The sequence below is a fragment of the Nannobrachium achirus genome (genome assembly GCF_963921795.1).
Source record: "Nannobrachium achirus genome assembly, chromosome: 1".
NCBI classification, from domain to species: Eukaryota; Metazoa; Chordata; class Actinopteri; order Myctophiformes; family Myctophidae; genus Nannobrachium; species Nannobrachium achirus.
The window spans coordinates 29,579,164-29,606,730 of NC_137810.1; the positions used below are offsets into that span (position 1 = coordinate 29,579,164).

General features: G+C 42.5%; 1 protein-coding gene across 3 annotated transcripts in view; it reads right to left on the reverse strand.

The window, feature by feature from the left end:
- Positions 1-26,183, reverse strand: part of csnk1g2b (casein kinase 1, gamma 2b) — a 48,533-nt gene extending 22,350 nt beyond the window's left edge. For all 3 annotated transcript variants that reach the window (XM_080736319.1, XM_080736318.1, XM_080736320.1), the window contains exons 1-2: positions 26,047-26,183; positions 21,941-22,723 (exon numbers count right to left, since the gene is read on the reverse strand). In XM_080736319.1, the coding sequence (XP_080592445.1) occupies positions 21,941-22,168 (228 nt within the window). In that variant the 5' untranslated portion in view covers positions 22,169-22,723; positions 26,047-26,183. The remainder of the gene's footprint in view (positions 1-21,940; positions 22,724-26,046) is intronic.
- Positions 26,184-27,567: the final 1,384 nt, after the last annotated feature.

Consider the following 27,567-nt stretch of genomic DNA (forward strand, 5'->3'; position numbering starts at 1 on the left):
GTGAGAGGCAGTTCCACGGGTGAACTTTACCCCAGCCCCCTCCTCTGCTGAGACCCAGGAGGAAACGAGTACACGCCGGACGGACATACATAAACACAAATCCAGATGTAGGAGCGGTTAGCAATGCTAAAAAATGCCTTTGTTAACTTTGAGGTAGCTGTAAATTCTATATTTTAAAGAAGCTGCCAGTATACTGTATGTTCGAACTTCAATCTTTGCGATATGCCCTTTTTAATCCATTGTTTTTCCAACTAGGGTTAATAATTGTATAAATTGGTTAGGTGAATATATACTGTGGTGTGCTACATCATATCCATTTCACATGACTAGTCTCAATGCAACTTGCTGTCACCTGCACACCACCACCCTCATACTAACAAAGACACCCTATATAAACTCCTTCCCATTCTTGTTTTCCTACTGTTGTGGCAGTGGGCAGCCGTGTATAAATAGACAGTACACATTTAGAAAGGTTTCCTGGAGGGTGTGTATGTGTGTGTGTGAGTGTGTGTGTATGTGAGAGTGTGTGTGTGTGTGTGTGTGTATGTGTGTGTGTGTGTGTGTGTGGGGGGGGGGGGGTACTGATGTGTACATAGACAAGCATACGAGTGGTGGCCACAGTTCTTTCAATGGTTCATCACTTCATGGCCATGAACAACAGATGACATTTAGCTCTACCTTTGCGGTCATATGTGAACACAGCATGTGTCCAGCCTGCTGTATTGCTGCCTATCACCCCTTTTTCTTTTCATGATTTATTTATTGTTTTTATAAATTACTCATCTCAAAGGATGAGTAATTTGCATAAGTGTTTTTTTTTGCCATTTAAAAAATAATTGTGTATACCGTGCAGAATTTTCCCCCTAGGAATAGCGTAAACTGTACTCATCCTACACTTAGCCTACTCAATACCATTATTCATCATTGTCTGTCTGCAGAGATCATGCCCAGCGATTGTTTGACAACCACCTAACCAATCATAATACCGTCCCTCCAGGACAGGTTATGGGAACCAGAACCAGAACCTTGAAAGCTTATATAAAAACACACCACAAGTTGCTTTCTTTTTACAGTCAAGAAGTGACACGCTTTTCACAAAATCGCTGCCATTGCATAAAGAACTGTCAGAAGGTATGCATTCAAGAAAAGACAAAAGTAGGTAAATGTGGGGAAAAAAGTGTCTGTGGAGATGTCTGTTCTGCCCTTCTGTTCTGGCTTCGCTCATGCAAGAGTATGAGTATTTTAACCTCATATCGACCCAGCAATACCTAATACCAGCATCAGTGCAACCCTAGCTACCATTCTTTTTTCTCTTCCAACTTAAGAGTACACTGGCAGCAAGAGAGGGAGAAAGCGGGAGAGCATGAAACTAGAGGGAGCGAGAGAGCAAGTGGCAAGTTAAAGTGAGAAATACTGTAAGAAAGACAGCCAGTGACAGAGTGAGAGAGACTGTGTGTATGAGAGAAGAGTGGAGCATAGAGTAGGAGGAGGACACATGACCAGGCTGAGACAGGCAGGGCGGGGAAACACAGTGACATCATCCACCTCCTATGTGAAAATGGGATGGAGATGCCGGGCACATGTCACGCAAGTCAGGCCATGCCGGGGAGGAGGAGGCAGAGAGAACGGTGGGTAAAAGAAATATATATAAATAATAAATCAAAACAGATGGCACCAAACCACAGGACCCTCTAAAACAGCTTACAGTGGAAAACAGAGGCTTATGGCAGCTTTACGTACTTAGACTCAACTCATCTCCCGGCAGATAGACTAGAGCTGCGTAAATGACTAAGGGCAAACCAGGAAATGTCTGATGCATTATCTTGTCATGCAACAAGGATTCAACTCTGATAAATATAAAAAAGAAACAACTACCAAAACACAACACATGTGTTATAAAACAGCAGACAGAATCCGGAACTGCCATTCTCATCACAGTTTTCAGGCCATCACAAGCATAATCTTTCCTTTCAATGGAGTGCTGAAGTGCTAACACCGGGGTAATGTTGAAGCACATTAAGGGCCTACATAGACTATACTCTTTCAAAGAACCGTTTGTCCTTTGCAAAATGTGTTATGTAAGGTTAGGGCTCATTTATTTTGAATCAGCGATTCAGTGAATGAAAGATGAAGATGTACACACTGTCTGATGTTGTTTTTTTTTCTCATTTTCTAAAAACCTATTTAATCTTCGACTTTCTCTGCCCTTGGGGGTGCCATTGCTGGAGGTTTAACACAGATTTCTCTCACAACTTAGATACTTCTAACTCAAAAACATTGCCTGTTGCCTGTGTCCAACACACTATGTATTATTATTATTACACCAATCATTCAATATCTTTATATTTTCTTGCCTTTAAGTTAGTTACAGAGTAAGAAGACAGGAAACAAGGAGAGAGAGTGACAGGCAGTAACATTCAGCAAAGGTCCCTTTGGCCCGGGAATCCAACCAGGGCCTCGCTGTCAGGCATTAGAACCTATGTGGTACAGGTCTTAACCACTCAGCGGCCCCACTCACATTAGTCATATTTAACTGTACATTATAATTGGTTACAAGTTCCAACAACAATTAACTTGTAGCATGGAGTGGACAGGTTAAGCAATAGGACAACAACTGAACCTATCAAAGCAATCATTAGTCATGTCAGTCATGTACAGTGCAGGGCTCCAGACTAACTTTTCCAATGATGGCACCAGCATTGTACTGTGCTGTAAGACAGACTCAGGGTTGCCCAACAATGACAATCAAATCTGAGACCTTTCAGATCTACAAGCTAACAAGGTACAGTGTTTCCGCTAGGATGAAGTTGTAGTAGCGGTGGTGAATATTACAAGAATGTGATTTGATTTTAGATTTTTGCGCTCCATATAAGAATAGAGTAGAAAATGAGATAGACAGGTGTTGTGGACTGGATTCACTGTAAATTATGCATTTTGATAAATGGTAAATGCTGCAGTGGTGGCCCTATGGACCGCCTCGAGGCAATACTTAGGCTTCAGTCTTTGTATGCAAAATCATGATTACTTTAAGATGGTAATAAGTTATGTGATGTTGGACACGTCGAACAGCGAGATCAAAGACAGGTTTCACTTGCCCACAATTCAGTTTTACTTGCCCCAGGCAATCGGGCAACCATTAATGTCGCAGCCAGGCACATCAAACGCTATATGGCAATCTAGCCAGGAGCTTCTGAGAGATCTTTGTTTGGAACTTATGTTTGACAGACAGAAAGACCAACCAATATCTCCAGGGCTACACAAGGTTGTAAATTCAAAACACCATGGGCAAAGATATCAATCGTCCATAATCTACGTCGTTATGGAAAAGCACAGAGGTGATGGAAACAAGCTACTCATTTTGGCAGTTTGAATACACCAGTGGCAGTTGATGAGAAGCCAGTGTAATGTGTACCTGTGCTAAACCAAGGACTAAGCAGTGATAAGATAATCATCTTACTTCTCAACCCTAAGGCCATGTCTTCCAAAAACAGTCCCAGAAGTTTAGAGAAACACAATGTTCAAGACAAAGACCTCTGTAAATGTAACCAGGTAAGACCCAACTTTCTTAATTCTTATAATCCTTCGGCACAGAGCTGTAAATAAACATCTGGAAAGTTACACCAATAATTGCTCTTTTGTTTGCAGGTTACAAATTTGGAGAGATAAGCTCAAGTTTTTAGGCAAATTAAGAAAGCACGCAGTGAAAGTGGGAACAGAGTTAGGCATTTCCACCTATCAGATTGCCTGGTCAGAACTGGTCAGAACATTGGCCGCACACAGTACTACTTCTAGATGCATGGATACCGAAGAGACATATAGTCCAGTCATTTTAGGCCAAAATTAGGCCAAACCTAGAACAAATTGCAATAGTAGCAAACTCAACTGATTTTGTATCCTCAATATGTCCTTAGTGAGGGAAAAAAAGTCCCAAGAAATCCCACCGGGGCAAAGTTTTGAAAACGACCTATCTATCTTCACTTACTATACACTACAATATAAAGGAAAAATGACTGAAAAAAAATCTGCTTTAAGTGGGATGTGAGGGGTCAAACTAGGGGTTTTTAATTATTCTGAATCCATTGCAATCATTTGTTTTGCACGAAAAACATTCCTTGGGCCAGAAATGGCCACTCATAACGTCAATTTTCATCAATTTTCATCAATTTTCAGTCTTTTGGGGTCCGTTTTTAGCCCAAGGAATGTTTTTCATGCAAAACAAATGCTTGCAATGGATTCAGAATAATTAAAAACACCTAGTTTGACCCCTCATATCCCACTTAAAGCAGATTTTTTTTCAGTCATTTTTTCCGTTATATTGTAGTGTATAGTAATTGAAGGTAGGTAGGTCGTTTTCAAAACTTTGCCCCGGTGGGATTCCTTGGGACTTTTTTTCCCTCACTAAGGACATAATGAGGATACAAAATCAGTTGAGTTTGCTACTATTGCAATTTGTTCTAGGTCTAACCCTAAAATGACTGGACTAATACTATTTACATCTAATCAGCATTTCAAGATGAACTGAAATAGTAGTACAATAACTACTGAATCTTCAATTGTGCTTATTCAGGTAATAGCCACATTAGATGAGCACAATTCAATTACTTGTACTGATGCATAATAGTCACATATAATCAAACCCCTTCAAATGATAAACTGGACAAATAATTAAATGAAAACCAATACTTAAACACAAGGAGTGATCTATACATTTCGTTTTTGAGCAGTGGTCACACCGTCTCCTATACGTGGCCGTGTGTGTGGGTATGCGTCCGTCCGTGTCTGTATGTAGCCTCAAGCCTGCAGTACCTTTTCTGACCACACATGTTAAGGGAGGGGCGCTGTTGTTCTCTCACACACACACACACAGGGGGGAAGGGTGGGCAGCAAGTCCCACACACACACACACACACACACACACACACACACACACACACACACACACACACACACACACACACACACACACACACACACACACACACACACACACACACACACACACACACACACACACACACGGGGGGGTTGGTGGTTTCAGCAGGACAGCAAGTATGTATTGAGAGGCACTCTAACCCTAACCCTTTCGTAAGAGACTCGTCGTCAATTGCAAGATATTTAAAAGTTATTTGGGGCCATGATGATTTAACCTCTTCTTCCCACTACTAGACTAAGGATTTATATTGTCTGTGTTATTGTTTACAACCACAATTATTCACGTGTGGCAAGATCGCGGTTCCACTAGTTTTACTAGTAGGTAGGCTTAGAAGCCTTTTCAGAAGTTAATTTAATGTTTTCCATTTCATGATTTCCGGTCGCGTATTTGACCCATAAGTACTGCAACCCCCGCTGCACCCACCCAGTAGTGCTGTTGCACAGCCTCCACGACCACCGCTCAGTTCACACGGGTGTGATTTTATTTTAAATCAGCCTTCTTAAAACAGCCCTACAATAGGTACTGTGTGGCGCCTGGCCCTTCGTGTCACGCATGGAGCAGCATTTTGCAGAGTGTGCTGGCCCGTGTCCAGGACAGCTGACCCACACTCACAGGCCAGAAGGGCTCTTCACTGTCTGACCTGCTGCTGCAGCCTGCGCTACACGTCAGCTGCACTATACCTTAAGTCTACATGGTGACGCGTTTCTGAAACTACAGATTGGAACCCAAAATAGATCAGATACCTTTATTGCAAGGCCCCCCCACACACCAACAAAGCCAAGGAAAGCACAAACTGTAATCTTTTTACACTATTTGTGTAAAAAAGTAAAGAAAAAAAATCTAATAAAAGAATGTTCTGCACAATATTACTTTAGACAGCAGGCAGCCAAGGCCGTTCGTTTCTTGCCAACAAAATATAAGGGAGGAGGGGAGTATTTTCTCAAACTTCATAAAGTCCAAAAATAAGTCTTGGATTGATGGAATAATCATCCATCACTCGGAAGTTCTACCAACCCTATTCTTTAAAGGAGGAGATGATGTAAAAAAAAAAAAGAAATGCTCACATCAAGTCTGTAGTTATAGAATCACTGGGCTGGGCGTGAAATTAAATGGTCGATGCCGCTTCAAGCATCCCTGATTAGTATTCTAACTGAGAGTAAAGCGCTCTAAGCTCATAGGGTACATATATCATTATGTCATTGCAGATTAGATGGCGGATTGTATATTTCAACCTGTGGTGGCCTCCCTGGACTTGTGTGATCATTGCAAGTCATTGGCTCCACACAAAGTCCTTTGCCTGGGATTATTCAGCTCTCCATCTGATGTCAATAAAGCTAAGTCTGATCTCCACCACAGCCCAGGAACTGGTCAAAGCAAATAAACTGAATAAAATGAATCATGAAACAAATGAATGTACAAAGAATGAGGTGAGATGGAAGGAAGGCAGAAAGACATAAGTAGCACAACATCAATATCCATTATAAGCCAGCTGTGTCCACAGGGTGGCTAGGACAGATTTGTCCAAACAAGAAGTTAAACATAAATCACTGATGATGAGTAAATAACTGTTTTATGAAAACGCAAGTGGGTGCTTCAGATCCTTCCTGAAATTTGTCTCTGGCCATAAAATCTATAAATTAGGCGAATCCATCTATAAATTAGGCTGTCTGCACGCCTGACACTGTGGTTCCCCTGACCCATCACAGGCTCAGAGCAGAGATAAAGCCTGATACTGTGGTTCCCCTGACACATCACTGTGACATCACAAGTGACATCACAGTCAGATACTCGGAGCAGGGATCTCCATATATGGGCATAAACAGGTGACATCACAGTGGTGTGGCTGGTTCAGACAGTTGTGATGTAATGGGAACCACTCTAACAATCCCTTTTATGCCCATATATACAGTTAACAGCACGCCTGACTGGCACCTTTTTATGGCAAAGTGTACAGATCGCTTCCTCCACGTTACTGGGCTCTCTGGTCCTTTATCGTTGCGATTAAAACCGCACGTACCACAGCGGTGCGGTGGTACGTGGCTTAGGAAACAAACTTTCATCCTGCATGACCAAGACAACCTGACGACGACACAACATTAACAACTGTGTGGCCAGTGCCTGCTGCTGCGTGTGCGTGCAGCTGCAGGGTTTCCGGCAGTCCATTTCCGGCAGTCCTTGACCAGGCGGTGGACATTTCAGGCGCCGCACCGGCCTGAAATGTCCACCGCCTGGTCAAGGTGCACCGACCGAAAAGTTAAACGTCACCACAGCAATAAACGCACAATAAAGTAAAGCAGCCTTTCCTCCTCGGACCGCAGTGGAAAGCATGGCGTGAGGTTAAGGCAGCCACGGCCGCATACCTCACGTTTCAAGCGTTGAATAGCTTGTTTTAAACCTTCATCTTTAGTCGCGAGTCACAAAGAAAAACATCCACAATGATTTAACTCCAGGGCGGGAGGTCGGTGGCGTGTAGGCTGAGCTGTGTGTGCCGAGTCGCGGCTCACAACACGATGATGTCAGACTCAGACTCGATGATGTCAGACTCGCTCGGATTCAGAGCGAGTAAAACATAAAACTTTGTGGACAACCTGTATATACTTTGATATAATTACATTTCTGTTGATTTCAACCAAGGTACAAATGACAGATGATACAACAGAATTGAATTATGTTTCACTATGTTTCACAGAAGATCTTTTTAATTACAGTATGGATAATTGATGGTAATCGCGAATAGACGATTATGTAATAATCACGACTGCCCTACCCATATGATCCCTGATGTCATCAATATTAAGCCCATATCTAACAGGACTTCATATGGGAATGCCCATATATGGAGGAAGACAGCCCATATCGGTGTGGCTGGTTCAGACAGGGATCTCATTGTATGGGCTTGAAAGGGATTGTATGTATGATGTGATAGACGTCATAGGATTTTCACATAACGAATAACTGAGTAAGCATGTTTGGGGTCTCCCAGAATATCTCCATATACAGTACATGGATCTCCAAATATGGGTAACTGGTCCGATATACATCACTGGACAGACGGCCAAAAATGGAAGGAATAAAGTCGGACAAGTAGTATAGTCTGGTTGCCCTTTGAGGGAAACCACACTAAATAACGCCACTCACTTTACACTAGGTGTGATTTTTAATATAGAATAGGATATGATAGACTGATCTTTTAAACAAGGGTCCTGGTGTATCCGGCTTGTCTGGGTACTCTTGGCCGTTGGACATTGGGCAGAGAGGGTGAACTCGGGTACACACCTCCATTCCGAAACCCCACCATTCCGAAGATTGACTTCCATTATTCGGAATGGTGGGGTTTCCCATTGTTCTATAAGACCCCACCATTCCGAAAATCAGAAACATCACCATTCCGAATATGCAGTTTCATTTTCACCCACCTCCATCCACCCCCACCAACTTCCACCCACTTTCACCCACCTCCACCCACTCTCAACCCAATTTCACCCAACTCCACCCATCTCCACCCACCTCTACCCACTTTCACCTACCCCACCCACCCACCTCCATCCACCCCACCAACCTCCACCCCCACCTGTACCCACCTCCACTAACTTTCACCTACCTCCATCCAGATCCCTCCACCCACCCCACCCATCTCCACCAGCTTTCACCCACCTCCACACACCTCCACCTACTTTCACTCACATCCACCCATTTTCCCCACCTCCAACCATTTTCACCCATCCCCACCCACCTCCACACATTTTCACCCACATCCAACCAGTTTCAGCCACCCCCACCTATCTCCACTCAATTTCACCCACCTCCATCCACTCCAACAACCTCCACCTACTTTCACCCAGCTCTATTCACTTTCCCCCAACCTCCACCCACTTTCACCCAGGCCCACCCACTTTTACCCAACTCCACCCACTTTCCTGCCCCTTGGAGTCGGGTGAAAGTGGGTGGAGGTGGGGGGGCCAAAGTGGGTGGATGTGGGAGAAAGTGGGTGGAGTTGGGTGAAAGTGGGTAGAGGTGGGTGGGGGGGGGGGGGGGGGGGGGGGGGTAAAAGTGGGTGGAGGTGTGTGAAATTGGGTAGAGGTGGCTGGGTTAGAGTTGGTGGGTGGGTGGAGGTGAGTGAAAGTGGGTGGAGGTGGGAGGAAGTGAGTGGAGGAGGGGGAAAGTGGTTGGAAGTGGATGGGGGGGTGAACGTGGGTGAGGTAAAGTGGGTGGAGGTGGGTGAAAGTTAAAATAATTTAAATTTCGTAATGGTGGTGTTTCGGAATGGTGGTGTTTCGGAATGGTGGTGTTTCGAAATGGTGGGGTTTCGGAATGGAGGCCCGTCCCCGGTGAACTCGGCTGCTGCACTAGTGACTCCTATAGGTTTGCTAGGATGCCTGTTCAGCGAGCTGTGGAACTATGTGGAATAGCCACAATCTCCCAACGTACTACCTTGACTGATTACTCGTAACTAGCTGCTTACCCCTCTCCTCACCCGTCCCTAAGGGACCTTATTTTCGTTGCGTTTTGGAAATCCGAAATCCGCTAAAAATAAATTCAGGCAAAGGAGAGAGAGAGAGCAAGGGACCCAGTGGAGACAGTTGCGATAATCAAAAAAAACCTGGTCTGAAAATAAATACGAAATGGGCGGCAGTGTGCAAACGTGATTGACACGTGAGGAAGATTTTGTTCGAAATTCGCTCCGTTATTCGGCCGAAAAAACGCAGCAGTGTGCAAAGACCATATCCTTTGTCTGACTTCGGTTAAACATTTAATAAAAACCTGATGTGTGATCTCATTTTAGAAACAGTAATTTTAAGTGCCCAGAGACTCCCAGAGACACTACCAACACGCTAGGAGGATGTGCACTGCCAACTCCAACTGTATGAATCAAGTGAGTGGAGAGTGATTAACTGGTGTTGGTGTCTCTCTCCCTCTCCCTGTAAGCAGTCTTTATGACCAGAGGTGTGTATCGTAGGTGTGGAGGGGTGAGTGGTGTGTGTGAAAGCAACAGCTGGCCGATGGCCAGTCTTTCTCCTGTTTCACTCTTAAAGCCCCCAGGTGGAACCCTCAGCTGCCCCCAGTTCTATGAAAACTGCCAGCAGTTGACTTGAAATTATTAGAAAGGACACTCCATTAATATCTTTGATTACACCCAAGATGGCTGCCACAGAATTTAGTGTACCTCCTATCATAGCCTTGATGAAACAATGAATCTTATCCCCTGCATCCAATGTTGCTGCTAAAAACATTAGATATTGCTTTCATAAATTATTTGCGAGCACCACACAATACTGACATGCGATAATTCAAGGGGTCCCAACTACCAATATTGGAAAATAAGGGTTTCTGGGCACCTCTGATTTGGAAAAGCAGTGCAGGGTTAGGTATGGGAATCTAATAGCAATGCGTGAGTGACAGAAACAAAAATATCCATAGTGCCAGAGAACTTTAAGCCCTGGATACATACTGATACCAGGGGCTAGATAATCAATACAATATTGTGAAAAATAATATGGTGATACTCCTGGTCACAGGCAGCTCCACCCTCATTTGAGCACAAGGGACAAATCATCTTTGTAAGTTAATAAAGCAATCAGGCACTATGACTGCAAACATGGTGAACCCTCTACAAGGGGTACCTTTGACTCAGACTCACTCCAAAACATCTTGAAGGCATATTATCTTAAGTCCTACATAATATGGAAAGTGGTATATTTTAATGGCTTCTGGCAACAAAGCTCCACATTCAATCTCCTATTTGGTCCGCTATGAAAAAGCGAAATAACAGCTACACTTTAGTTTTAACTAGCGAGTTGCTACACTTTTAACTAGTGAGTTCCCAGACCGGTCACAATTATTAGGTCATCTTTAATTGTGATTTTTTGCATTTGTCAGAATCGTTTCCATTACCGTAATTTACATAAATTCATCCGTAGTTAATACATTTTCAGAAATAGTGGAATTGGCAGGATCAACAAGCTCTGACTGCGACATGTAGATCGGCTATTTTGTTCACAGAGGATCAACAAGCTCTGAGTCTGAATGCGACATGTAGATCGGCTATTTTGTTCACAGAACCAATTTCTTATGTAAACACCTTCATGACGGTACCAGTAAACGGACGCTTTTCATTCCCACTACAGCTGCGGGAAAAGATTACTGTAAATCTAACAATGTAGGGAATTGTGAGATTGGCAGTACAAAATAATGCATTCAAAACCAGAGCCTATTGCCGCAAGATGCCAAAATAGCAATTTGCAGTATATTACTGGCTTAAAAAGGTAGGGTAAGTGATACGTTTTTGTTAAATTAATGACAGAATCGGGGAGAAAGCAAATTTGGAAAGAGAACTCATACAGGATAAACAAATGAAATTGGAAGTAATAAAGAAATGAGCAGAAAAACACGTGTGTTAAACTGGAACACTATAAATTTTAAGCTGATAAATCGATACCCTCTCCTGATAGGCTGAAATTGGCAACCCACTTGAAAATGTATTCCGATTGGCTGAAATTGGCAAACCACTTGAAAATGTATTCTATTTAAGAGCTGGACAGACCCGATTACTGAACACACACTCTAATCTATAGCAATGATTGCTATTAGAATATAGCCCTTTAACCTAACAAAGCTCCATTGTTGAAAGAATATCACTAACTAACCATACTTTTAACCTGCCAGTGGGAAGTTTTTTTTTTATAATAGACAGAGCAAGGAATGCACAATATTCAAAATGCTCTAATTTCAACAGTCATCAGAATCAAATGAACACTACCTGACTTGGGAATCAGGCTAGAAAATGCCATCCTGTTCTCTTGGCCTAGAAAGTCACACTTAATTTAGCCTAAATGACATGACTACAGCGTCAGCAGAACTACAAAAAACTCCCAATGGAAAAAATGACGAATGGCTTTCCATGAACCAGGAAGTAAGCTTAGTAGAGGCTACAATTACACACCACTCTCAGTGCTATACAGGCCCACACCCTGCGCTTAAATCAATGCCTTGTGAGCAAAGTCAAGTTTTGCACTCACATAATTCTACATAAAACGCATGCATTGTTGCAGTAGCTACCTGCAAATCAACATCAGTTAAGCTCTCCCAGGTTGCTTTTATGACTGCTACTAAATCAGTCCTCAAAGCTATGGCATGTACGCGTGTGTGTGTGTGTGTGTGCTACTGCTGCTGCTGGCTACCGATTCATTAGAGGACCCGCTTGATGACTAAAAGGAGGCTTTTACATGATGACGACATCTCGGATTTATTCAATCAGTATACACGCCAGGGAATACGGGCAGAGGGATGGAGGAACTTGAATCATCAAAACGCCACTTTAATTCCAGCCAAAACACGCTGATGGAGCTTTTGTGTCTTCACACTTCTACGACTGGCCCATGGTGAGCTTCTGTATCTGTAAGCTGCTGAGCTTGCCTGCAATAAGAGCTGCTTGTTATGCTTCAGTGGGAGGAAGCAAGGAAGAGGAGGATATAGCAACTCAGATTTCCTCCAGTCAGACTGGCACAATTGGCCACGATGCACTAGCCTCTCTTGGATAAGCTGCCTGATTCTCTTGTGCCGCGGTATAGTAGCCACCTCCAGCAGATAAATAACCTACCAGTTAACATGTTATATAAAAAGTGAATAATGTCCATCGTACAATTTCGTAATTCAACATATTGGCTCAGCCCTAAATACTGTGGAACCTTTATATATATTTTTTAATGAGAAACTGGGAAAACCTAGAAACTCTCAACACTGGTTCCGGGGCAACTTTGTTACTGCAATGGTCCACCACTGCTGAGCCATACAATGAGAGCACTTGCTCTTTATATACATGGCCAGCATATAATGCACAATAGGCCAATGAGTTCACGCTGCCCATGTATATACTTAAGTTATGAGCCGCAAGGTCATGCCGATATCACCCCCCCTCTCCCCCTGAGCTGTGGGGAGGCCCTTCAGGAGGAGTCTGCATACAAGTGTGACTCACTTATCACTCTCCTCCCATGTCCTGGAGATATTATGGCCCGCAGTTACAGCCCAAGTTGTCCATCACTGTCAAAGGCTGGGCCGGCCCACCTACCAAACACCGGTTTATTACTTATGGTTAATAGTAGTCTATCGAGCACCATGTTTAACCACCACCCCATAAGTCAGTCTGTCAATGAATGACTGGATATACAAAGGGGACGATATTGAAATACAGGCTGAATAGAAGTGCCTTACAGAGTGGATTGGAGGAAACGTCAGTGAAATCAACTCAATAAGCTCTCCAAGCACAGAGGCTAAATTGGATGGTTGCATGTGTGTGTCCTATCTTCATGCCAGAGGCAAACACAAGCATGGGGTTAAGAGGGAGTTGATGACCTTGATAAGTTGATATGCCCACGGTAAAGGGAGAGGGAAAGATAATCACATGGCTAAGCCAAGATATGCAGGGTGCAGGAAATAAAGGCCTATAAAATATGTTTAAAAACGTCATGAAAGAATAATTACATTTGAGAGGCTTTTAGAGATTTCCTTCTTGAATTCAATGGTTATGTCACCACACTAAAAAAGGGACTGGGGGGTGAGAACAGCAAAGCACACAAATCCCTTTAAATGAGTTTGATGGGTGGTGGTTCTTGCAGTCAGTTGTGATAGTCAGCAGCCACTGGAAGCTGGTGTCCCTTTAAGGCACTGGGATCTCCCCCACGGGAGTAAAGCCTGCAGTGTACTTACAGAAGCAGCTATCAGACCCTGCCTCCAGCACACAGACGTTTGTCAGTGTGAGAAAGCGCCCAGCTGAACCAAAGACTGAACCACTGTGTGTGTGTCGACAAGGCCTGCTAACAAAGACGACCTTTCAGCGCTCAGCAGTTTCTTCTCTCTCCCCCTCTCTTTCTCTGGGTCTTTTAGCAGGAACGTGTACTACAGTTCCAGTGCAAGTGACAGAAAGCTGTGCACAGGACCCACTATGCACCTTTGTCCATCTCCACTATCACATGGTGGAGAAGGGTGACACTGGCATTCACCTTTGTCCCAGGTGCAGGCAGGCACCGCCCAGATACCCAGCGATGCAAGCTGGGATGACATGGTCAAAGTACAAAAGTCATTCAACATATAGTATAGTATATGGAACAGATCTTCTACACAGAGTAATGAATGCATTTCTGGAAAGCTTGACATTACATGCCGTGTTAGGAGACATAACACAAAACCAACAAGTATTAACTTTCCCCCTAATAACTGATTGTTTGCTAATCAAAGCTGACTGTTGCAAAAACAAGAATTGACACACAGTCAATATAAAATCTGTGGATTGGTGTGTTGACGTTAGTGTAAAAAAAGTTTGAAAAAAAATCTTTTTTGAAAAAAAAAAAAAGTTTGAAAAAAAAAATTTAGAAAAAAAAAGTTTAGGTCCAAAGATGTGTTAAAAAATCGACCTGATGGTGGCGCTATATGGGACAGATCCATGTCGATGAGATAAGTGTAGACATACTGTGTAGCGATTTGTGTGATTTTAGGGCAAAAACTGTAGGAGCAGTATTCAAAAATGTGTTTTAAAAAATTTGGCGGGGGTCCCTGGAGCTGCGGGGGTCCCTGGAAGGGTGGAGGTTGTGGATTGGCAGACAAGGATTGTGTGTGGAAAATTTCACATGGATAGGGGCAAAAAAGTGTGATGTGACGTGACAGACAGACTGACGGACAGACAGACAGGCGGTGGAGGTTTTCATAGTAACTGCGACCCATAGTAACTGCGACCTAACGGTCGCAATTATAATCATTAGTATTGTTTATTTTAATTATTATTATTAAGGAACTCTAGAAATCTCAGTTGGAACTGTTACCCCAGTGACCCGATGCTGGATAAGCGGTTGAAGATGGATGGATGGATTATTTTAGAGTAAGCTACTTTATTTACCATTATTGTGTACTCCGCCACATGGGGAGCAATCTTCAATTCAATCTTCAATTCAAAGAAGCTTTATTGGCATGAGAACACAAACGTTTACACAGTGGTGGAAAAAGTACCTACATTTTTATAATTAAGTAAAAGTATCAATTCTGCAATGTAGAATCACTCTGTTACAAGTAAAAGTCCAGAATTAAAAATGTACTTGAGTAAAAGTACAAAAGTATTGGTATCCAAATGTACTTAAAGTACCAAAAGTAAAAGTACAAAATGTTTGAAAATAGCAGATCTACAAGCTCACAACGCGTCGCACCGCAATGCGTTGTGAGCTTGTAGATCGGCTATTTTCAAATAGCCTTGGTATAACATAGGGCTAAAGTGGTTTATGTATGTTTTAAACTTTAGTTAAAGTTAGATAAAGTACTATGTTCTATCCGTCTGTCTTTCAATGTTATATGAGATACTTAGTGTGGTTCCTGTGGAAATAAGCCTCGGCTTTCTAGGATCTCCTTTTAGTTGACCTTGTACCAGTGATTTGTACTGTCATGAAACTGTACTTTTTTCTATTGCAAACTTCTAATAAATTCTTCAATCAATCAATCAGTTATTGCTTTGTAGATTAGCATTATTGGGCTAAATGTAAAGACGCTACGCTGCGCCAACCGTGAATTCAACACAATCTGCTGTTGAGCAGTTTAACCAATTTGCTACGTACGTCTACACAAACGGTCAGATTACAAAGATAAATTGCTTAGTGAAGGCTCACGGATGTCACCATAGGGTACGCTCCAGCAGAATGTCCCGTAATGATCGTATTATTTAAAGAGGAGCATTTTAATCCGATCGGTCGTCGTTTCCTTAAAAAGGTATTAATGTATCTAAGTGCAGTACACCTCGCAACCGATGGGGTCGCATGGCTGAAAAACAACAGAAAATGACGTCTGATCGGATTAAAATGCTGTTTATTAAACAATACGAAAGATACGGGTAATTCTGCTTGGGCGTACCATACTGTGACATCTGTGAGACTTCAGTAAGCACTTTATCTTTGAAATAAGAACGTTTTTGTAGACGTACGTAGCAAATAGGTTTAACTGCTCAACACGAGGTTGAAGTGAATGTATTACGTGCGCAATGCCTGCGTTAGCCTGCAGCTAGCGCTAGCTAGCGTTAGCCTGCAGCTAGCGCTAGCTAACGTTAGCCTGCAGCTAGCGCTAGCTAACGTTAGCGTTAGCCGTTAGCCACACATCCAGAATAGTCTAATAAGTCAATTTTCCAACGGCGAGTGAACAATTGCATTCCGAGTTGGGTCGCCGACGCCGTTTTATTCCATGAGTAATTGTGTATAACATGCCTGCGTTAGCCTGCAGCTAGCGCTAGCTAACGTTAGCGTTAGCCGTTAGCCACACATCCAGAATAGTCTAAGTCAATTTTCCAACGGCGAGTGAACGATTGCATTCCATGTCCTTCATGGATTTTTTTCCCCCTGGCTGTCAATGTTTTTATTGTTCAAAAAGAAAACGTTCTGAACGTTAAAACTAGATAGTTTTACGATCATGACAATGTGACAAACGGAACGGATCCTTTTTTTCCAAACTCGAGAAGAAGAACAGCGCCAGAACAGCGCAAGGCCGCTCCCAATCATGAAACTAGCTCGGTTACCATGTGACATGGGGACAGCCAATAGGCAAATAGGTCGCCTAGGTAGCCTAGGTAGCCTGAATGTCTCAGCACAATCGCACGTCTTTAATAAAATCTGTTTCACAGATTTAATAACTAGAAGCAGTGCTCTTCATTTCATTACAATTGCACGCTGTGTTCATGATTTGAGGCATTTTGTTCGAAACGGATCAATCCTGCAAAGTTTGGAGGCCAATCTCTAGGCAATCAGGATGGAATATTTAATATGGGACAGATCCGTCTTGATCATATGACTGTAGAGATACTGTGTACTGATTTGAGTTAATTTTGGGTAAAATCTGAAGGAATAATATCCAAAAATGTGTCTTACATAAGTCGGCCTCCTGGTGGTGCTATAAAAGGCTGATGTGAAAAATGCAAGGAAAGGGTTTTTCCTTGGCCTCTAGGGAGTGCGCTTACAAAGTTTGAAACTGATCGGTGGAGTTATAGGTAAAACCACAAATCGTCCTGTTATAGCGCCACCGTGAGGCTGATTTAAATAAAAATAAGTGGCATTTCTTCCTCGGTCTAGTGGGAATGTGTGTGTGCGCGATTTCATGATAATTGCACTTTGCGTTTGTGATTTGAGGCATTTTGTTCAAAACGGCTCAATCCTACAAACTTTGGAAGCCAATCTTAGCCAATCAGGATGGAATATGCAAAATCGGACAGATCCATGTCGATCACATGACTGTCGAGATACTGCCTACCGATTTGTAGGATTTTTGGACAAAATCTGTAAGAGTAGTGTACAGAAATGTGTTTTGCGATCATCGGCCTCATGGTGGCGCTAGAACAGGCCCATTTGAAAAATGTGGGTCAGAGGTTCTGAATTGGCATCCAGGGAGTGTGTGTGCTCATTTTGGCAGCGACCGGGCCAACCACAGATATAAAAAGCTAGATACCTCCTCCGCCGCTGCAGTTCATTAGCGCGACTGGTCAAACACCTCAGCGACTGAGATTAGGTGGAGACAATAAAAAGATGTACAACCTTCAACCAGATTATAAAATACCACTTATTAGCAGAGTACCAATATCTTCATCCAGAGATTTAAAAAGTGTTTCTTTGCTCTTGGCCATACTACTAATAGTGTAAATTATTTGTGTCTTAATTTTCTTTATCGATTCATTTCTTTACTGTGCATTGTAACACATTTCATACACTTAATGTGTAATCATTATCATCAAATTGCACTGCACTCCAACTACTCCATTGTCCCAATGGTCATTGTAGCCTGCCCAGTATTCTATTCACTTTTGTTACCAAAATAAATGGCAAACAAAGGAAACACTACTCCTGCTAGGCATGCACCAACAGGTGCTCTCAGAGAACAGGCCTGCTATATGTTTTAGTCCATAAGGAAGAGCTCAGTAACAGCCTTTGACAAAAGAGAGGCCTTACTGGTCAGGCAGTGACATTCACCGGGTTACCCCGGGGAGCTGTGAGATCAGGGACAGACAGAAACATGTGGACAGACAGCTGCACCAGACTGGACGGTTGCCAAGGGATTGACAGAGGAGCAACACCCAGGCCAGGCCAGGGCTAAGGCCTAAACATGCATTTGTCTCAAAGAATGAGAACAGGTCCTAAGAAGCATTTACCCAAGAAGATAGAAGGAAGGGGGGGAAAAAGAAGCTAACAACCAAAAAGAGTAAACCATAATCATGTTCCCACTGAATTTAGTTAAACTCCAATGCCACTTGGACATAATGGTAACTTAACTGACAGCAACTGTCACAGGGACACAAATACACAGAAATATCTAACTACACAGAAATACACAATAGGAATAATACATTTTGGACTTGAACTGAAGCAATCATGGTTGCTATGCAAACTGAAACAGGCACAAAAAAGAAAAAGGCATCCTCCATTGCCATGTTGAAGGAGTGAACACCATTAGCACCTCCTCCATGCTCCAGGGTTCATTCAGATAAAACACCGGCAGCAGAGAGCCACAAGATCCATGCAGCAATGTTGTGGTCCTAATGCCAGATCCAGATATAGCTGGACGTCACAGGGATAAAAATACCCAAACAGATGGGAGGGCTCACAGGCAAGAGAGACAGCGGTGGCAGCAGCACGACTAAAGATTTCTAGAGAAGAGAACTGCAATTACAGCCGTATGCTAACCTCTGCTTTACGTGTGGTTAGCAAAGCCTTCAATGGATGCCTGTTCGGAGATAATGACCTCCCTGGAAGATACAAATGTAAGGATAATCATACACAGACCAGTGAGGCCTGTGGAGGAGATGACGCCAGGCCTCTACTCTATGGCCTGGGGTTCAGATAGCAGGCACCACCAGCTACAGTACAACTTAACTAGAGACTAGGGCAGAGCTAGTTTACTTCAAGGCGTTGCCCGAGAAGAAGAATAGAATTACGGCACACGACTGTAACTTTCATTGCATGAAAATGTTTGGACATCTCACTTAGATTAGTGTCACAATTCCAATTCAAACCTTTAAACCTAATGCTTTGCTTTGAAATCTGTTACAGACACTCACTTGAAGACAAATAAAAAATTAAAATACATTTTACAGAAAATACAGCATAGTCGCTTCGCTACTAGTCAATGTTAGCTTACTGGTCTGGCATCTTGCATTAGTTTTTCGAGATGTCACAGCCATTACCGGAGATGATGGAAACAGAACTGGAAAATCCTCCTGCTTCCCTCAAGTCACCGGTGTACATTTTGCCTTCCCTCTGAGATATAAACAACTGCAATATGTAAAAGCCACGCTAATAGCATCTTCTCAGTGTTTCTTTCTTGTATTTTTGCTTTTCAGTGCAAAACATTAGCACACACCAAGAGCAACCAGCTGATGACAAAGGTCTGACTGAATGTTTGTTTTCCTCTGATGTCACATTGATCACTCAAGTTTCTGTGAGATCCCAAGTCCCTGGAATCGACACACGGAACTCATTTATAAACTCCAAGAGTGTTGTCCTGCAATTCTTGACTAAATCGTTTGCTATACATTATTATGACTTAAAAAGATATACATTCTTATGACTTAAAAAAATATAGTGTTAATAGGATGGCAAATGTTCTTCTAAAAAATGTTTATTATTCATTTTGATAAAGCATCAGTGCTAAGACTAAATGTTTAAATTTAAACAATTCCATCATGACCTAAAATCTAGCCAAATTGTCAATCGTGACACCCCTAGATGCCAGTGACTATTAATGACACACTTGTAACAAACGCAAGAGAAGTAACACTAAAGTACAGCATAAGCTGGTGAACTGCTCAGTCTCTGGCTTCCACCTACACATCAGAATTCCAACAGACCTTGTCATTTCATGTTGTTTCTCACCGCTCCCACTCTACTTAAGCGGTCGACTTTTTCGTGGTGACTGCTGAGGTGAACAAGAAAACTGTAACACTAAATTATAATTGGAGATTAAAAACCCCTTTCTTCAATAATATGATTACTCAACACAGGTTTTATTTCTGAAGACTACTGGAACTGGACTTTAATGGAAGTAGGTAGATTTACTTGTACCTAACTTGATGCCATTGGGAAGGCCGAAGAACACACTAGAAAAGTGTGCTTCTCAGAGCGTAGGTTTCCACGAGCCAGGTTGGGCCTGCAAAATTTTAAATGCAGTCATAACCAATTAGTATGGAATCTTAAAGATCTGACTGACATCTTGATCAAATGACAGCAGAGCTAATGTGTTCCCATTTGCATGCATTTTGGCCAAAATCTATGGGAGTAGTGGCAAAAGTGTGTTTTGAAGAAAACTAGCATAAATGGCTTGGGGCTATATAGGGAGTTATAAACGTAAAGTGGGCTGTTATAGTGCCAGCATGAGGCCGCAGGTTCTTCCTTGGCCTACTGTGAGTTTGACTGCAAAGTTGCATACCCATCGGTCCAAAGGTGCCAAAGAGTTGCTGCTCAGACGCATGTACACAGGAGCGAAAACAGCAAGACAACACAAACAACTGCTTGAATCAAAGAATCTCAGTGGTGATGAGATGGCACCCTAGATTTATCAATTTTTAAATAGTAGGGTGGGCCAACATAATTCGTTCCTTAATTAAATCCAAATTATATTAGCAGACAAAAAATGTATTTAATTGCGACCGTCAGGTCGCAGTTTAGTATCAAAACCTCCACCAGCCGTCCGTCCGTCGGTCACACGTCACACCTTTGCCCTGCTCATATCTCCGCATCAGTATGACATCACACTGCTTGGTGTGTGCCGTCAGGGTCATTTGTGTACGGTGTGATGTCATACTGATGTCAGCAGTGTGATGTCATACTGATGTCAGCAGCTATGTCTCTATATATGGAGTTATATGTTGTTCGTGTCCAAATATGGGGCTTGTGAGGTCAGACTTAGTGAGATTCGCCGGTTATCTCCATATATGGAGGGAGAACCAGCTTATGAGCCGATGAGTTGTGTCAGAGTCGAGATCCTGCTTGCATCTAATCTGTCGGTAGATAATGCCGGTCTTATATAAGGGTCATTTGTGTACGGTGTGATGTCATACTGATGTCAGCAGTGTGATGTCATACTGATGTCAGCAGCTATGTCTCTATATATGGAGTTATATGTTGTTCGTGTCCAAATATGGGGCTTGTGAGGTCAGACTTAGTGAGATTCGTCGGTTATCTCCATATATGGAGTGATGTGTTGGTTATCTCCATATCTGGAGATTCAACCTTCAACGATTTTGACATCTTGTTACTAATCTGTCGGTAGATAATGCCGGTCTTATATAAGGGTCATTTGTGTACGGTGTGATGTCATACTGATGTCAGCAGTGTGACAGGAGATAAGCGACCAACGGTCGCTTATCTCCCGATTAGGGAGTCTTACTGGTGTTAAAAACTATATAGTACAGTGTGCCTTGTGTCACCCTATTTAAGAACCACTTGAGTAAACTGAAAATGTTGACTTGTGGGCCATTTTAGTTCTTCAGAATGCTGCTCTTTAACACAAAGCACTTCAATATTGAAACGCAGATTTTTTAAATATTACCGTCTAGTCTCATTTCATTATTCCCCCCTTTTGATAAACACAAGCAGAGCTTGGTTGAGTCATTAACAGTACATGGGACCAAGCTGAAGACAAGCTAATATTTGCCTATGGGCATTGGAGAGGGGGGGTGCTTTCAATTACTTCCTGTCTCTCTCAGGTCACCGAGTCAGCTACACAAGGATGATCTACTGCTTTGCAGGGAAACTGGACTCAATTCAGTGCGTTTAAAATAGATTCAATCCTTGACGGTATTATTGACCAAACCAAATTAATAGCATACAAAACATGAAGTTCAAAGATATACTGTGCCGTGTTTTGCAGTTGTGAACTGTAGGATTGATCTTGGGAGTGTCCCAGAACAGGTGCATTGTGAGTGACTGGAATCCTGCATTCATTACACAATAAGATGTTACGAAGCAGAGCCTGCGATTTCATGAAGCAGGATGACCTTACCAATTTGATGGCCACATATTCGTTGGTATAGAGGTTCTTTCCCAGCCGCAGCTCTCCAAAGTTTCCACAGCCAATCTTTTTCCCAACACGGAAGTTTGGGCCAACCATAAGAACTCCAGAGTTGGTCCCTGAACCCCGGCCCACATGTCCAGTCCTGCTGCCGGCTGCCTTGGACATCTTTTTTCCTTCCTCTGTCTCTCCCTTACCCCCTCTCTTATCAAAATCCATAAGCTTGTGATACCCTGGCCTCTCCACGATTATTCCCCGGCCATGCAAACCATAGAAACTCCAAAACAACGGCCAGAGGACACTTTAGGGAGGGGGAGGGAGACAAGTAACACGAGACAGAGGAGAGGTGCTGCAGTTAAAATGTGCACAGTATCAAAAGACACTTAAGTGGGGTGAAAATGCAGCTAAAGCGCCTGTGTTGTCTATCAGGCAGACCCGTCGCCGAGTGCTTCCCTTTTGTTTCTTCACGTCCTTCGTTTAGCAAAGAGGTTCCTTTCTTGTCTGTTTCTCCAACTCCACTCTCAAAGTAGCATATCCCTGCCTGAAGTGGGCAGGCCGTGCTAGGATGCGCCCACACACACAATACTAGTCATAGATAAACACTTCAAATCTCAGCTACTGCATCCACGAGGCCGCTTGGCAACGTCCCCTACAGCGCCTCATTCCTTCGGGTCAATCTTTGGTGAGACACTGGACATTCTCCATGTTGTAGGGTCACGGTGAGGGAGGCCAACAACGGCGTCGTGACTGCAAGTCCTCCTCAGTGGAAGATGTCTGAAAAGTAAAAAGAAAGAAAAACGTCAAATATACCAATTACTAAAGTCCCTGTATGGTGGTCCATATGTAAAGTATTTTTTGAAGGAAAATCATTTCATTCAAGCACCAACTGTTTCTTGCCCACTATTATTATGAGATTGTGTTCAGAGACCAGTACAAATTTAATTGAACAAAGCAAATGAAGAGATGGTATAATATTGGAAACCCATACTGAATCAATTCTTATCTTCTCACAACTCCTAATGACCTGAGGAGATAGCGAATTTTACAAAAATATAAATCTTCAACCTTTTACTTGGAGATCATATTATGTCTACAGTAGCTGTTCCATACTACAGCTGAAATGGGATCTTGTTCACAGACCAGCACAGGGCAAATTCAATAAAGTAATCAATATGAGCGGAAATATTCCACAGTAGACTTCAGACATGAGCATAAAGGCCTCTTGTAAAATAAAGCCTACTTTTGAATGCACCCAAACCAGCATCCAAACAGAAAAGGTGACCACCAAAACAAAAAGCAGGATTTTCATAGAGCTTCAAAACAGTCCACTACATTAGCCAAATACCGTTATTCAAGTTCCTCTCTCATACACAGGACCTCATCATGGTCATTATGTCTAGGTTTCAGCAGCAGTTTCACTTGACCGTTGTGTTAAAAGGACAAACTCACATTATCTAATACCTACACACGTTTATTTGCAACACAGCTCTCCTGTGTTGAGTGAAGAGTGCAGTAGGCACTACTGGCAGACAGCTACGCTTTCCCAAGTAAATACTGATCAACCATTGTCGTTTCCTCTCATTATTGCAGTTATGGATACATTTAATAATTGTAGCATATTACGGCTACCATGTATAATGTTGCCTGTTGGTCATACAAGCATATTAAATATGGTGAGAGGGGCATGTTAACAGTAAAACTCTCCCTTACTCCCAGTTGCAGTTAAAAAAAAACTTTTTTAACTGCAACCATTACAATGTAGTCTAATGAACAACTGCACTACCACACAAAACCGAGAGTGGAAAATAAACTGTCCAAATTAATATGTTGCCCTATTCACAAATATTGTGTTATGTTAACAATTCCACAAATCTACCCTGGCCCTACTAGAAAGTATTTGCCTGTATTATTTTCCAAATGAAACTTCAATCGTGTACAGCAACAAGAGGCATGTGTTCAAGCTAGGTATGAGGTCAATCATTAAATCACTCCCTTTTCCTTGTACCATGTCACGTGTTGCAGAACAAGTGAGAGAAAGCTTAGCCTATCTTGTCTGGTCAAGTACAATGGAAACGCTATTAAAGGCTTAAAGTAAGCTAATAAATAATGACTAAAATGGCAAATTACACAAAGTAAGGATTATGCTCTTAAATTGTCAGTCATCAAGAGAATACTAAGAAATGTAGTTTAAAAATATGAGTCCAACCGGATTGATTGTGAATGCTTAGTTTGAGTGAGTCATACACTCCTGGAAAATTCTCTCAACTAATGGAGTCAGGATCATTAGATTGCCCTTCTTGTGGAGGTTATGGATTGCTGATGTATGTTACTTAATGTCATAACTAAATGCACTCAAGAAGCCTCAAGTATTATTATTTTGTATGTATTGTGCTGTTGGACCAGACAGAGTAGGATATGAAACCGACCCAAACCCACAACAAAGGTCGAGGTCACAAGCCACAATTCCAGATTCTCATGGTGAGACATTATGTGATATATTAAGAAAATAACTATACGTGTGTCACTACATTACACAGATGTTACAAGCATATGATAACACCAACTAGTTGCAGCAGGCCTAAAAAGCGAATAGTGCACTGGATTTTTTTTTTTTTGCTAGATTATGCTTCTAGTTTCTACAACTAGCTAATGTTATATTTTATTGCAGCATCCTCATCAAAACACAGGCCGCGTTTTCTAGTTGTAACACATATACTAATCATGCGCTTTATTTTATGACATAAATCGTAGGACCAGGTAGAGTAAAACTAAAGTGAACGTTGGGCTAATGATGTTAGCTGGGTCGACAGACTAGGCCAGATGCTGTTAAGCGAACTAACATTAGCCTACAACTAGCTAGATAATAGCCATGGGTTTGTACACAACATCAATTCATTTTAATACCATTAGGTCAACGACCAGGTCCAATGGGTTGCCGTTATAGCCAACCAGGCAACCATAACCAACCATAGCTCTTCTTGGCCTTGGCTGAGAGAAACCCAGCTAGCCAACGTTCAATTAGCCATTAGCAGTGGTGGGAAAAGTACTCAATTTACTTGAGTAAAAGTATCAATATTGCAATGTAGAAATACTCCGCTACAAGTAAAAGTCTGGGATTCAAAATGTACTCGAGTTAAAAGTACGAAAGTGTTTGGCATCAAAATGTACTTAAAGCACCAAAACTAAAGTAAAAGTACAAAATGTTTTTAAATAGCAGATCTACAAGCCCACAACACGTCGCGGCTTGTCGATTTGCTATTATCAAACAGCCTAGGTATAAAACAGGGCTAAAGCTTAAGATGTGCTTGAAGTGTGTTTTGTAATATTATAATGTATATCTGCAAAGTAACTAGTAACTCAAGTTTTCAAAAAATATATAGTGGAGTACAGTATTTGCCTGCGAGATGTAGTGAAGTAGAAGAACTGGAAATTGGAAATCCTCCAGTAATTGGAAATCCTCCAGTAAAGTACAAATACCTCAAAAGTGTACTTAAGTATAGTACTTGAGTAAATGTACTTAGTTACTTTCCACCACTGGCTGTTTAGCAGGAAACCCAGTCCTACTGTAAACACAGTAGAATTTGGCTAACGTTAGCCAGCTAGCCAGCGCAGATTGAACAAGTTGAAACATGAAATATTAATGGACAGAAGCCAGGCGTTAACGTTCGCCCTCGTCTTGTAGACAGACAACCCTTCCTGACGACAACAACATAAATAAACATTTACCACGACGGACAGTGTTCGTCATTTCACCTGAGAGAGAGAGAGAGATAGAGAGGGGGAGCGTTTGTTTCGGACAACTCCTCATTAATAATACTTAGCAAGTATGTCACTCGGCAAAAACGACGTTTTTTCAACCGACGAAAGCGTGGACACCTAATCGGTTGAAAATGCGGTGTTTCTGTCGAGTGACACGCTCGCGCGACGAGACGTACAACCAGCCCTTATAAACGCTCGTTAGCAGCCATGCTAGCCTTTCTCAACGCCAGTGGACGTAGGTTAGGTTAGCACACTACTAGCCTGCATATGCGGTCGTCGAAAAGAAGAACTCATACAAAAAAAATGAACTTACATCGACGAAGAAACCCATCTCGTACCTTTTTTGTTACGTGTGAATCATCGAGGCGTCGTCGTCGGCATCGCGGTTGTTCATTTAGTGAGACGCATTTTATGCTTGTATTTGTCTGCTTCCTTCCCTGTGGTTTTGTGCTGTTGTCTCTAAATAAGCCTCCCCTCCTGCCGATAAGCAGAGCATTAGCGTCGCACTCGGCAGCACAGCCAACACTAACGTTACTCCACCAGCGCTGACAAACCACTAACGAGCGTGAGCGCACCTCGCTTGAAGAATACCACCCAACACATCAGGGAGACGTACGTACACACAGTTGCATTGCATGCCGTGCTGCTGCTGAGAGACAGTGGTGGAAAACGTAGGCTACTCTAATGTTTTACAAAAATACTGTCTGTAATGTAGAAATGCTCTGTTACAAGTAGAAGTCCTGAATTCTAAATTTACTTGAGTAAAAGTACAAAAGTATTGGTATCAACATCTGTACTTAAAGGAGTAGTTCACCCCCAAAATGACTTTTCTTCTATTATACTCAAACCATGGAGACTTGAATTCAATAATATTTTTGTATTTGTCGCATTCAGAAAATGCATTTGGGTCAGAATCAATGGGGGTACATTTAGGGCCAAGGGTCAAGTACATATTACCCCCATTGATTCTGACTCTGAGCTTGGGTCCCCATCCAGGCAGGGCCGTGCAAAGGGATCTGGAGGCCCCAGGCAAACCCCAGTTTGAGGCCCCTAGTTCGAGACCCATATGCAGGTCGCGGACCAATTTCTAGGGGTCGCGGGTATATGCCCCTTTATGTTTTGTTTTCTACATTTGTTTGTAATTATTTGAAAATATTTTCAAAAAATGTGGGAAAAAAAAAACATTAATAATAGCATTTTTTCAAAAAGAATTCCAGAAAAAAGTGGAGGGGGGAATAATAAGGTGTTGCATGGGGAAAATCCCAGTTGTCCTACGTCCCAGTTGTCCTACTGTGTCCCAGTTGTCCTACTGTAGCCAGTAGCTACATGTAGCCTACCCCCACCTCAGCATTCGTACAGCTACTCAAGTAGTGTACAGCTCTCGCCGAAAATTCGCCGTCCTACTGCTGTAATTATTGTCCACGACATTGCAAGCGGCGCGAAGGCCAGCGGACCTTGGGCCAGGGCTGAGCGCCGCGCGAGTTACGAAGCCGTGGTGAATGCAATCGTTATATTTATGCCCAGGCCGTAAGGCCTGGGCAAACGCACGATAAACGCATGAATGGGATGAAGATCGCTTGCTTTACAGTCTGTTCGCGGACTAGCCCATACAGCCATGGGCTTCTACTACTCCACTACATATTGGATCCAAAAATATATAAATTATAATATTATAAAACATACAGAAGCACCACATATTCCACCTAATGTTGGACAAAAATAATGCATTTTGTTGCTGTTGGGCAGAAACCAGAACTTTTTTCGAAAATGAACACCCTACTTGATCACCCCAGGAAGTTTGTTTGAGCGATTGAGGGGCATCGAATGGATATATTGGGGCCCCTAAAAATGTAAACAAT